General features: G+C 38.4%; 1 protein-coding gene across 2 annotated transcripts in view; it reads left to right on the top strand.

Moving 5' to 3' along the window:
* The window catches only part of dennd5a (DENN/MADD domain containing 5A), a 64014-nt gene that overhangs the window by 36494 nt on the left and 13064 nt on the right, over positions 1–14456 (top strand). For both annotated transcript variants that reach the window (XM_084405158.1, XM_084405157.1), the window contains 5 exons: positions 2288–2503; positions 3992–4226; positions 7682–7832; positions 10996–11089; positions 13595–13726. In XM_084405158.1, coding sequence (XP_084261284.1) covers positions 2288–2503; positions 3992–4226; positions 7682–7832; positions 10996–11089; positions 13595–13726 — 828 coding nt within the window. The remainder of the gene's footprint in view (positions 1–2287; positions 2504–3991; positions 4227–7681; positions 7833–10995; positions 11090–13594; positions 13727–14456) is intronic.

Consider the following 14456-nt stretch of genomic DNA (forward strand, 5'->3'; position numbering starts at 1 on the left):
TTGTTTGCTTCTCTTGCTCTCTGTGTTTTGCCACTTGCTCTGTATGGTTATATTCTCCCGGGAACGAGTCTCGTTTGCCTCATAAATCAAAGCCGATTTGTAGACTTCCGTTCCCAGCACTCCCTGCTCTCCATTCAGGGTGTTTCCATGGAGAACAGATAACTCAGATCAACTCCAGAAAGCTGTGCTGATATTTGCTCTCACATTTTCCCACTCTCTTCTTCCAGCTCTTTGTTAACCCCTTCCTGTACTTTTAAAGTTGGCATGAAATGGAAATTCAGTTTTCTAAATGCTTGTTATTGATCTTATTGAACGATTCATCATGCGTGTTTCATTCTGAATTTTTTTTTTTTAAGCTTTTATTTTTTAATCAAAATGTCAAAACTTTATCTTCCGGTGAAACGTCAGACTTCTCTCTGATGATGTATGCCAGACTTTTCCAATCATTTAGTTTAGTGCTTTAAATCCCGCCATTTTCTTACAGTTCAGTTGCAATTGAGATCTGCCTCCATCCAATCAGCAATCGATGCATAAAACCAAGTCCCGCCCCACATTTTTGTCTTTTTCAATAATCCTTTTCACTCAAGAAACGATCTGTCGCTACTTCTGATACATTGCGACTTCAGTATTTTTCCTGGAAAATGTCAGGAGTGTAATTTAGCAAGTGGTGATTGTTGTCTTTTGTAAAAAAAAATTTAATGATGATATTAAGATTTAAGATTAAGATTAACCAAAGTTTCCACCAATTAAGTACATCTTCTGCATCTAAATACTCACGAAGCAACAAATTAAAGGGAGTGTAGGTAATTTTTCGGAGAGGCTAACTGTGTGTTTTAGTTACCCACCCAAGTAGGGTATAAGTTAACCTCATGGAGTCTTTTAAATGTGAAAGTAAGAAATTGATCGATGGTGACATGTTTGCAAACAAAATAAACCAATTAAAAGCCATTTATGTGGTGTGTCTTTTGTGTTCATGGTTAAGTGCTGATCTAATTTGCATTCCCGCTGAAAAACAAGCGTTCTAGTGCGAAAATGTTGCCCTTAAATAGTGTTGCGCACCTTCCTATCAAATTCACATGATCAACCTCTCCTCTATTTTGCTTGGGATCTAATGTGGTCAGAACCCAGGTTTACTTGACTGCGTTCTCTGGAATCCACTCAAGCGGAGGACTTCTACATTCCGATTGGTTGCCGCCGAACCGCGTCATAGCTCATTACCATAAAGTTGACCTGTCTTCAACTCTTTTCGCCGCTCTCGCTTTCCAAGACGCGCCGCCCTCGCCTGAGCTAGCCGTCGGCTCACATTAGCCGCGTTTCCATTACCCTTCAAATTGCGAAAATTGAAATTGCGAATTAAAAATACGCCCAATGGAAACACGTAAATTTCGCAAAAACTCCCATTTATCGCAAAAAAGTTTTAACGCTCACATGAGGTGGTTTTTCAGGCAATTTGAAAAAGAAATATTTCACAAAACTACAATGGAAACATGATTTACAGTCACCTGACGTAGATGACGCGGTGTGTTTGGACAGAATACGAGACAGAGTTCTTTATTAAACTCATAAAAGACAAAAGAATTACAGGAATAATGGATTCTAAACCTCAAAGAAATGCCACAATCAAAACCTCGAGGCAGATATGAGGGAGAAACACCTCATAATGTGCCGCTCCCAGTATAAGGGTCTTTCCTTACCATTAATGCTTGGATAACACACATACGTCTCCTTCCATTAATAATAATGGCCAGTGCGGTGGCTGGGATATACACAAACCTACCAACGTCCATTGCCATGATTTTTGGAATGACTGATCGCGAGAGGAAAAAATTATGTTTTAGTCGCATAATATCGGTTAATGGAAACGCCGTCATTTCACAATCGTTTTTTGTCGACATTTAGAAAAAATCGCAAAAGTTTTGCGCAAATCTGTAATGGAAACATGCGTGCCTACTGAAAATGAATGACTTCCGGCCACTTTGACGCTCTCGCCGGCGGCGGTGTGAACGCACAGTAACAATAGCGAGCTAGCTTTGAAAGCATGTGATCCCACCCTCCCTTCGGAGCGTCTCCAAAGCCACGCCTCGTCCAAAACACACGAACGCACACAGCAGAAACCCTATGCTAAAACTCTACATTTTGTCTTGTTCGAGAAGCCATTTCACTCAGATATACGTCACAATAGGGAAGAAAAGACTATTGCAAATTTCCTTTAAAACAGCGTGAATTTTTTTTATATTTGTGTCCTTCTGCTCTGTGCCTGTCTATAAGCGTTTTGTTTTTCTTTCAGTTGGATGTGAAGGAGGACACGAGCACTAATAAGGATTTAAAAGTGCAGTGTGATGAAGATGAGATGAAAAAGCATCAGCTGAACATTCGTGTGCGAGAGGTCTTCGCCAACCGCTTCACGCAGATGTTCTCGGACTACGAGGTGTTCGTCATTCAGCCCAGCCAAGACAAAGAGTCCTGGTTCAGCAACCGAGACCAGATGCAGAACTTCGACAAGGTAGCATTTCACTACTCGTTTATTAAAAATTCACGTTGGTTTATTGCTGGTCAACAAGCTCTGACCAGCTTGACAACAACCAGCTCTTAGTTGCTTGAAGTAACTGACCAAGAAGTGTTATTGTTAAAGTTTTATGAATTTAACTGAGTAGACATGCTTTTCGGTTATTAAAATGTAATCCAGAAAAATTTTAACAGAAAACACCGTTTCGGAAAAAGATAAAACTGATTTCCCAGGGCTATAGAAGCACCATGCATTATTATTATTATTATTATTATTATTATTATTATTAATTTATTAATTTATTTATTTTTTCTAACTTTTTCTTATCTTGACTTAATAAAAAAATAATAGTTTCCTCGTGATTTCGGCATAATATAGTTTTCTCGGGATCTCAACATAAAATAATTGTTTTCTCGTGATCACAACTTAATTCTTTCTGTGTCTTTAAAAGTTATTAAAATAATGATAATACAGTTTTATAGTTTTTCATTTAAGTTTATAAGCAAAATTCTATTTTTTCATTCCGGCTTCAGAGTTTTTAGGCCTGCTTTCCAGTAGTTTGCCGTTAGAACGAACTAATAGAGAGCCTAAGTCCCTCCCCTTCCGGTCGACCACCATGGGACCTTATTTCGGAAAAATATTGTATGGTAGTCAATGGCGAGAGACAACAAATATTTTGATCTCGTTTGAATTGTGCCCTGATTTACACATATGATGTTTGTCAATTTAAAAGATACATTTTAAATTCAAGAAAGTCGCAGCTTGATGTAAAACTGCTGAGGTATAAGACTGTGAAAATACGTAATTACAAAGACTACAAACCCAGAAGGCGCACATGCGACGTCATACCTTTTCTCTCAATGAATGAAGCTAACTTTACTGAAGCTAACGTCTGTCATTTTTTCTATAGTCTTACATTATAATCGTAACGTAGCGCCGTCATGCCTGAATGTTTTGAGCCAGAATACACACATACGAGCAACGGATCTTGTGACGTACATAGTGCGAGACGAGAGATGTAGTTCATTGAGCGATTTTCACATAAAACTAAACTCTTCTGTTTTATGACAAACTGCGACTTTCTTGACTTTCATAATTACCTTTTAAATTGACAAACATCATATGTGTAGTTCAGGGCACAGTTCAGACGGAATAAAAAGATAAGTTATCTCTCGCCATTGACTTCCATACATATTTTTTCCGAAATAAGGTCCCATGAGCCGGAAGCGGAGGGGCGGGACTTAGGCTCTCTATAGGATTAGTCAACAACATTTATTTCATAATGAGCGTTCATTGTGCTAATACGTTTTGATAATCACAATAAAATCATATTATTCAGGGCAGGCAGGTGGTTCGATGACATCAGTTACTGCTTTATTTATTCTGAAACAAGTAAGTTTAGAGTAACTGATGAAGAAGTGTTGGATGTTCTGGATGCTGATGACAGCAGCTTCATGGAGCATTCCCAAACTTTCCCCACTGCAGGCCTCCTTCCTGTCGGATCAGCCAGAGCCGTACCTGCCGTTCCTGTCCCGCTTCCTGGAGACGCAGATGTTTGCCTCTTTCATCGACTGCAAGATCCTCTGCCACGATGACGAGGACAAAGAGCACACGCTGCGAGTGTTTGATTCCCGTGTTGACAAGATCCGCATGTTAAATGTCAGGACGCCCACCCTGCGGACATCCATGTACCAGAAATGCACCAATATTGAGGAATCAGGTGAGATAACTTAAGCGTATTGACTTACAAGTTTAATTTACAAGTGGAAGCTCTTGCACGCAGGGTATAAACTTTTTTTCAGAATTTACCGGTCATGAATGTTGTTGTTGTTTTTTTTACTGGCCATGAAACTGTATTTTGCATTATTTCATATAAAATGTTCAAATTCACCAGATCAATTTTGTGAATGCTTGTAATATAGATCTTATTAGCTGCGTTTCCACTGTCGGGCCAGTGCGAGCCAGGGCTTTAAACGGGCCGTGCCGGGCTAAAAGCCCAAAACACACTGTGTTTCCACTGTCGGGCCAGATGCTCTGCGGAGCTTCACTAAAACACGCCCGTAACACGCCTTTCTGGAACAACATCACACAAAAACCCATAATTTCACCAACAAATGGAAGTTTTATCAGAAAACTAATCAGAAAGAAATCACTGGAAACAGTGTGATCGCAAAACAAAACGTTTGCTGGCATTTTTGTTGTTTACTTGATTATTTAAAACCCAAGAATCGATGTTTTACCACAGGTTTACAATAAAAAGTGATTCATTGATCATAATGATTTAATTTGTGTCAAAATTGCTCATTAGCCACATAAATAAATTAGCTTACCGTCGATTTCAAAAAAGAAAGAGGACAGACTTATTCAGTCGCGTCTGGTTCTGTTTATTTGGTAGTTACAGGACATATTTACATCACGTTTAGAAAGAATTATAATTTCTACGAATATGCCAGCCAAAATACGACCTGAGGAGCTTTAGCACTCTCTCCCAGTACAGTTATATTATCAGTCAAAGAAACCGAGGAAGCTCCCGAAAAAAAAGTTGCTTTATTTTATGATAGTTCGGTATAAAGAGACGAGACATAGGCTACTGACAGATCAAATAAAAACAGGATTGTGATAGCCTTTATGATTTGTCTGATTTCTTCAAGTGTTCATATTTACCATGTTTACTATGGTAATGGTTAGCGTGCATAGTCTTTTGCATCGTGTATAAATATTTCTACCTTATACGGTGATCAGAATCCACATCGGATCACAAACAGAAGGCATTCAGACATGAAAGTGAGTTTTGAGGTAAATGATTTTAAAAGTCTTTAATGCTGACAGAATCATCCGGCGCTGCGTCTCCAGACTCAGGTAAACTCCGCCTCTGTTCGTAACCACTCTTCTAGCCCGAGCTGGCCCGCTTTGGACCAAGGTATTCGGCGGGCCAGAAAACCCTGGCCGTCGGCCCCGAGGAAGCCCCTCGGGGTGGAAACAGTGGAAACGCGACTGGCCCTGGCACGCACTAGCTCGTCCGCTTTTGGCCAGGCAGTGGAAACACGGCTATTGTGAACGGTAAAAACAACAGACTTTTGCGACTCTGTGGTGACGGACTCTTAAGTCACTTAAACTCCGAGCCTTTCTTCCAGGCGACTGCAAGCTCACATTCAGATCTGCCCTCATCCAATCAACGACCGATGGATGTTTTTGTTTTTCGATAATATGAAAATATTGGTTGTAGGACAGAATAGACTGAAGAAAAGATGCTCTTCTGTTTCAGCGTAACTTTAAATCAAATAAAAGTTTGAATTTTATTTATAAGTTATATATGTTTAGTGTGGTAGCTTGTTTCAGCCATGGAATAAATAAAATAAAAAAGGTTATTGCGAGTTTTACATCTCACAATTCTGAGGGTGGAAAAAATGTAAATTGACGGATATAGACATAGCTGACTTTTTTTCTCAGAATTGCGAATTTATATCTTGCATTTCTGACTATTTTCGGAGAATTGTGAGATATAAAAGCACAATTTTGAGAAAATAGTCAGAATTGCTGCTTTGCGTTGCAAGAAACAAACTCGAATTGCGAGTTTATATCTTGTATTCAGACTTTTTTTTTCAGAATTGTGAGAAAGTTTGAATTATAAATATGTTGCAATTACCTTTTTTATTTTGTTATGGTGGAAACAAGCTTCCATAATTTAGGAAAATGTATTGTGTATAATTCAAAAATATGTATTGTTATAATTATAGCCTTGTCCCTAAAAATTAATTATCTATATTTTTATCCTTGCATATTTGTAGCAACTGATAACTTGGCAAAGCTAATTTCGATAATATTTTAATATTGGTTGTCATTTTATTAATAAAATGCCTCATTCATTCATTCATTCATTAATATTGGTTGTATGTCAAATATACAGAAGAAAAGGTTTGCAGGCTCATTTGTGTTTCATACTTTAAATAAATAATAAAGTTTTGAATTGTATTATTTATATATTATATTGCATGTACGTATTTAGTATGGAAGCTTGTTTCAGCCATGGAATAAAAAAGGTAATTGCAACGTTTTATCTCACATATATTTATAATTCTAGAGAAAAAAGTCTGAATACAAGAGATAAACTTGCAATTCAAGCTTTTTTCTTCAATGCAAAAAGCAGCAATTATGACTTTTTCTCTCAAAATTGTGCTTTTATATCTCACAATTCTCAGAAAAAAAGTCAGAATGCAAGATATAAATTCACAATTCTGAGAAAAAAAGTCAGCTATGTCTATATTCGATCCGTCAATTTACCTAACTGCTTTATATCTTGCAATTCAGACTTTATAACTAAAAAAAAAAAGTCAGAATTGCAAGATATAAATACCCGCAATTGGAAGAAAAAAAGCCAGAATTGTGAGTTTATATCTTATTTTCATATTTTTTTATAAATATGTGAGATAAAATGGCGCGAACAACATTGATCTGTTTTCCTCATGACGCATCAGTAAAACGGAGACCTGTAAGTTTTAGCCTGTAATCCATAGGCAGCTCGCTTCATGCTGGAATCCACTTCCTGCAATGCATTATGGATAGGATTTTTAGATCACGCTCATGTGTGCTTTCAGATGTCTTCCATTAGCTCTGCTGATGAAAATGGAAATGGAGCCAAATGGAAATTGTATTTATTATTAACGTGAATAATGATTGATTACAAGATGTTTGCACAGGGAAACTATTTTAAAACCTCTCATTTATCATCATCATCATCATCATAGAGCTGATTAGAAAGTTATTTTATTGCAATTAATTTATTTAGAAGATTTAGTTTTTCATTGGTGGTGCTTGATAATAATATATATCTATATTTTGAAGAATGTGGGTAAAGTGATGAATTTCTAGTTCCCATTGACTTCATAGATTTTTTTTTTTCTATACTATGGAAGTCAATATATATTTAAATATTATATGTAAAGTTGTTCTCAGCTGTTGTTGTAGCATCTCTAATGGCTGATAGATTTAGTGTTGTGTAAGAGATATTTTTGAGCGTGGCGTGTGGGTTCACATCAGTGGCTGAACTGTCTCTTTCATTGGACCACATCACTAGCTCACTTTCCTCCCACGTAGTGGGTTTTGTGTGTCTGTGATTAAAGGCGTAATTTCTTTGGTGATTCATCAGTAATGTGTGTGTGATGTGTGTCACTTCAGAAAAGGCCATTGAGATGCGACTGTGTAAGATCGACCACACGGCTCTGCACCCCCACCTGCTGGACATGAAGATCGGTCAGGGCCGCTACGAGCCGGGCTTCTTCCCCCGCTTGCAGTCTGATGTGCTCTCCACCGGACCCACCAGCAACAAGTGAGGAGGAATCTTTTCCTTTTTTTAATCACACACAAGTAGTGCTGGGTGATATGACCAAATTTTTTTTAATTATACCGCTTTCACAGTATATTATGTTTTTTTTTCTATTTTTTTTTTTCTAGCATGACTGGGTGTTAACCACATTTTCTACTGAATGAGAGAGGAAATGCTGCAGTAGACTGACCTAGAATGCCCTATTTTACTGTCATGGGTGAATATTGTAGAAAAACACTAGCATTAATACAGGTTTGCAAGGCTGTTTACAAAGAGGCGCTTTATGCCTGGTTCAGATTACACGATTTTTTTGTCTGTTACGATAGTCACTGTGTCAGATTACACGATTTTGACTCCTAAAATCTTGTTGTGTCGTGGACAAGAAACATGTCAGACTACACGTTGCTTTCCGAGCAGTCATCGTGTGCCGTCTCTCACACACACACACACACACACACATTCACTCGCACATATACACACGCACTCTCACACACACACACACACACACACACACACACACACACACACACACACACACTCACTCACTCACTCACTCACTCACTCACTCACTCACTCACTCACTCACTCACTCACTCACTCACTCACTCACTCACTCACTCACTCACTCACTCACACTCACACACACATGCACACTCACTCGCGCACACACACACACTCTCGCTCACTCGCGTGCAGACACACTCACTCACTCACTCATACTCACATGCACACTCACTCGCGCACACACACACACTCTCGCTCACTCACTCGCGTGCACACACACTCACTCACACTCACACACACATGCACACTCACTCGCGCACACACACACTCTCGCTCACTCACTCGCGCGCACACACACTCACTCACTCACACATGCACACTCACTCGCACACACACACACTCACTCGCGCACACACACACACACACACACTCATTCATTCACTCTTGACGCAACCCGTCGTGAAAAATTAAACATGCTAGTCTTTTTATCGTGATGTCGTGAAGCATATACGAGATGAAACGATCGAATCTTGCGTCCCGACGCCCGTTGTCGTTTACGAATCCCCACGTCACCCTACGTCAAACGGATCGTGCCAAAATCAGGCTAAAATCGTGTAATCTGAACCAGGCATTAGGAGCGTCAGAAAATAGCGGTTTCCACGGTAACGGCTGAACACAAAGCAGTGCCGCGCTCACAAACTCTGCTTTATCAGGAAAGATAAAGAAAGATTCAATGAAAATAACATCGAAACTTTTCTAAAGACCATCAGTTCACTTCAGATACATTCATATAAAGACACCCGTGCCGCGTTTTGACTTTGAAACGTGCAGTGCTCATGTTTATTCAACGATGTCAATGCCAACCACAAATAGATCTTCCAAAAGGCTGTGTAGATATTGTGAACCGATGTATGGGAAACACTGTAATATAATTTGACAGCTAGTATCAATTATAGTTTAACCTATCCATCTTCACCGTCACGCTTAGTAACACAGTTGTGCATCAGTGAAAAGACCCTCCAACAGTGTCGCGCCGCGTTCCCAACGTTGTTGAAGCGACATACACCAGTATTGCGGTATATTAAAAATTAGTATCATAACAAAAATAAACAGCGGTATTCGGTATGAAGCGGTATGACGCCCAGCACTACACACAAGGCTTCGGCACAACGTGGATCAGCATCACGTGTTGGTCCTGAAATGAGAAATGACTTCCCCTTAAAATATGCTTGTTTGCTAGTAAAGCTGGATAGATTCATTCAAGAGAGTCAGTGCTTCTGAACTGTCAGTTTGAGGGAATTGATTCAAAACCCTCATTTAGATATTACTATTATTTGATCACTAAAGATATACATTTACATTTATGCAATATGCATTTGGCAGACGCTTTTATCCAAAGTGACTTACATTGCATTTCAAGGTACACATTTACATTCTTATTAGTTCTTGCTTTCCCTGGGAATCGAGCCCATGACCTTGGCGTTGCAAGCGCCAACGCTCAACTGTTTGAGCTAAAGGAAACACACACATTCACTCGCCAAACACATTAGTTCACCAAAAAAGGAAAATTCTGTCATCATTTACTCACCCTCATGTCGTTCCAATCACGTAAGCCTTTCGTTCATAGTAAAACTGTATCAGAATGCCATTGTTACGGTTCGTATCACTGTGTTTACAAGTGCTGAGGAAAATCTGGAGCTGAAATTCAGATATGGTAATTAGTGTTTAGTTTCTGACCCGTTCTGTAAGCAGTCGACCAATCACAGCAGACTGGGCCGTCTGACCAATCAGAGCAGAGGAAGCTCTCGGAAAGGAGCGGTTTAGAGAGACTGAATCCTTTATCGAACCATTTCAGACACTGTGAGAAAAGATGTGATGCTGGAATGGATATTATAAGAAAATAAAAGGGTTTTATTTTTGTACCTTTGATGCATGTACACCTATTGTAAGAGACTAAAATTAGGAAAGTTTAAAATCACATGATAGGGGCACTGTTATGGCCACTTTAATGTTTTTTTTTTCTTTTTTTCTCTTAGTTATTTATAAGATAATTATGATACATATTCATTAATTTGTATTTACTTTTGTATTTTGTGTATATATTGGCTTATTTCTATTGAATTATAATATTGGCGCCCCCTTGTGGTGACATATATTTAACCAGTAACTGGAAATGGCAGCAGGGGGAGCAAACCAGTTTTCAACAGCAATGTAAATGTGTTTATGCCGGACAAAACCATGAGGAAAATATAACAATTTCAAAGAGGAATCACTGGACTGGATGATGCTAGTAGCCCCCCGTTGGTAGAAGTCATAGCAATGCTTAATGATTTGCTTCTACAGGCACTTTAAATCCGCTGGACAACAATGACTGATTTGTTGAAATGATGATTTGTAGCCACTCGAAAGCCATTCAGAGCCAGAATATTTAGACAAATATTACATAACTTAGGAAAGGTTTAAAAATACTGTTTTCCGCTATATTTCCCCTGCTGTAGTTGATATTAAGTTTGCTTCAAGACCAACAAGGACGCTGCTCCAACAAGGTGCCTTGCTTTGGTAAATCAAGCATTGAGACTCTTTCTCATAAGCCAAGTGCAAACTGTGGAGGCCAGTTGTTTGAGTTATTTTGTTTTAATGTAATGATGTTGTTGTGTGTTAGATGGGCGAAGCGCAGTGCACCAGCACAATGGAGGAGGAGGGACAGACAGAAACAGCACACTGAACATCTCTATCTGGACAATGACCAGAGAGAGGTAGGAGTGTGTGTGTGTGTGAGTGAGTGTGTGTGTGAGTGTGTGAGTGAGTGAGTGAGAGAGTATATATATATATGTATATATGGATTGGATGAAGCAAATAATGAAATATTCAGCACACATCTGAACTCTTTAAGTGCTACATTTTTGGTGTACAATATTTTATACAGAACAATATTTTATATCACTACATAATTCCCGTAATTCTATTTTTGTTATTTCATTGTTTATTATTATTTCCATTTTCTACATTTTATAAGAATAGTAAAGAATGAGTATCTGTGTCTACATTTTGAGCTGGTAGTGTACATGTTTGTTAGTTTTGTGCATGTTTTACTAGTTAGTTTTTGAATGGTTTTCTCCCATTGTTTATTTTACTTTTTGTGTTCTGCTATTTTACTGTCCATTGTCATTATCTTATAGTTCCTTTAATAGCATGATTAATGTGTTTTTTTTGTTTGTTTGTTTTTTCGTTAACTTTCTCTTCACCCCTCTTTTATCACACTTGTCCGTCTCTCTCCTGTCTTTCCCACACATACACACACACACACACACACACACACAAACACACACATACACATACGCGTGCACTGCACACACATACACAAATATGCACATACGCACGCACATATACACACACATACACACCCACATTTTTTTGTTTCTTTGTTTTTTCGTTAACTTTCTCTTCCTGGATCTCTTTTCTTCACCCCTCTTTTTTCACACTTGTCTGTCTCTCTCCTGTCTTTCCCACACACACGCACACACACACACACACACACACACACACACACACACACACACACACACAAACATACGCGTGCACTGCACACACATACACAAATATGCACATACGCACGCATATATACACACACATACACATATATACACACGCATGTGCATACACACATGTACACGCACACATACACACGCACATACACAAACACACACATATGCACGCACATACACACACTCTCAGCATGTGGAGTGTCTGTTTTCTGAGCTTCAGCTTCAGCTGGCTCTGGACTACTACTGGTTCTCGCAGTCCTTCAGGCCCTGTCTAAAGTCCGTCAAGGTGGATGTGGTATGTGATAGATGAGCGATCAGGCTGTGGATCCCAATCTGTGCCCACTTTGACATTCCTCAATGATCTCCCCGTCTTGAAAGCCCGATCCCACTTCCCCATCAGCCTCTGTAGCTTCCTGCTTTTGTCACACTTTGCTAAATTCCACATGAAATCTCTCCCAAATCAGCCCAGATGTGCAAGTCATTTACAATTTACTGCAGGGAAAAAAATGTCCGGGTCGTATGTTGCCCCAAAATCAAACACAAGAAATTAAAAAGAATAATTTTTAATAGAAAATGAAGACTATTAATAAGACCATCACATTTTTTTCATGACAGTTAAATGCATTAAAACCCTCTTCCCCTGTTGTCAATAGCCTACTGTAATATAAAACAAACATGATTCTCATTACTGTACTGCAAATGAGATTTTGGAACGCAAAAAGAGAACATTTTTAATAATACACAGTTGCATTGATGTATACTTGAGTTATGGTGCACATTTTAGGACCCTTTTATTGTGTTCTTTTGCATCCTTTGTGGACTTAACGGTGCCAGTCGCCATTTATTGTAATTTTATCAAATATTCTTCTATATTTTCTCTTTTTGTGCCCCACAGAAGAAGAGTATTCCCTTAATTGTCATGAAAAAAATTACACTATAAAAAAAAAAAAGGATGGTCCTAAAATATTATATTTATTTTTGTATTATTTGTTTGATTTATTCAATTCTTTGATTTATTTATTTTTTATAATTTGATTTAGGGGTGAAATATAGCCCGGAAATTTCTTCATGAGAATCAGAAAGCTGTTATTTAAATACCACGACAATACCAAGTTCAGATTTAAATGCTTAGTTATAGGTGTTCTGTATATTGTAATCCACCTGTGCTCACCATTGCGTTCAGACCATCGTCTGTAAAAAAAAAAAAAAAAGGATGATGTGTCTCCACTTCCTTCCACTCTAGAAAAATAAAGCCAAAATTTCCCAGAAATGGCTGCTGACATTGTGCGCCGATGATGTCATTTGGAGCCAGAGTAGCTGTCAATCAATCATGATGTTATGCACCTTTTTATAGCATCAAATAACTAAAACCAAACTTATTAGGAAAATGAACGCATTAACATGAGTCAGAATGATAAGAACAACTTAAAATGACAGAAACCGTCTTTGGAAAAAAGTGTTGGATTTTTAAATTATCCGTCCCATTTGATTACATGGAGAGGGCGGGGTTTATGACCTATACTGCGACCAGCCACCAGGGGGCGACCGAAATGTTTTGCCTTCACTTTTCAGGATGTGTGCAGCACACTTGGTTTAGCCCAGTGGACTCTGGGGTATTTAGCTGTTTAACTCTAGATTTGAAGTAGCTCAAAAGCCACAAACTGCATGGAAGTCTTTTGTCGGGCGTCATGTGACTTTGTGTCATTGCCATTGCAGAAATACATCCAGGAGGCCAGGAACCTTGGCACCACTCTCCGCCAGCCCAAACTCTCCAACCTGTCGCCTTCAGTCATTGCACAGACCAACTGGAAGTTTGTGGAGGGACTGTTAAAGGAGTGCAGAAATAAGGTGCGTGTTTTGATCTTCCTCAGGGTTTGGTATAGAGCTGCACAATTAATCACAATTTACATGAAATCGCACTTAAACCGATTTGGCTTATTGCGATTATGAAATCGCAAAGGCTGCGATTATTTTTAATGCGCAGCTTGTCATTGATGTACGGCTCTGTAAACGCTGCTCCATCTGAAAGCACTGGGAGTTTGAGTCACTTATAACGTGCATTTGAAAAAACAACACGAGTCAAACATCTTTCCAAACATTTATGAACTTCTTATCCAACAAAACAACATTTAATAACATGCTTTTACTCAAAACTCACTCCATAACGATAGTTGAGCTCATCCTTCTGTGAGATGATGTGGCTTCTTACACAGGGGAAACTCGAAAAATTTGAATATTATGCAAAAGTTATAATTTTGATGATTATGGCTTACAGCTTATGAAAACCTCAAATTCAAAATCTCAGAAAATTGTTATATTACATGAAATCAAATTAAAAAAAAGGATTTTAAATACAGAAATGTCGGCCCTCTGAAAAGTATAATCATGCATATGTATATAGTTATATATACAAAATATATTAGTTAAGTCACCTTTTAATTTGAATTACTGAAATACATGAACTTTTGCACGATATTCAAATTTTTCGAGTTTCACCTGTACAGAATATGGCAGTCGTGTGTTTATTAGTCATGTTTAATCAATCAAAGCGTTTCAATCTGATGTTTATTCGGCTACA

This window comes from Rutilus rutilus, assembly GCF_951802725.1.
Source record: "Rutilus rutilus genome assembly, chromosome: 3".
Classification (NCBI taxonomy): domain Eukaryota; kingdom Metazoa; phylum Chordata; class Actinopteri; order Cypriniformes; family Leuciscidae; genus Rutilus; species Rutilus rutilus.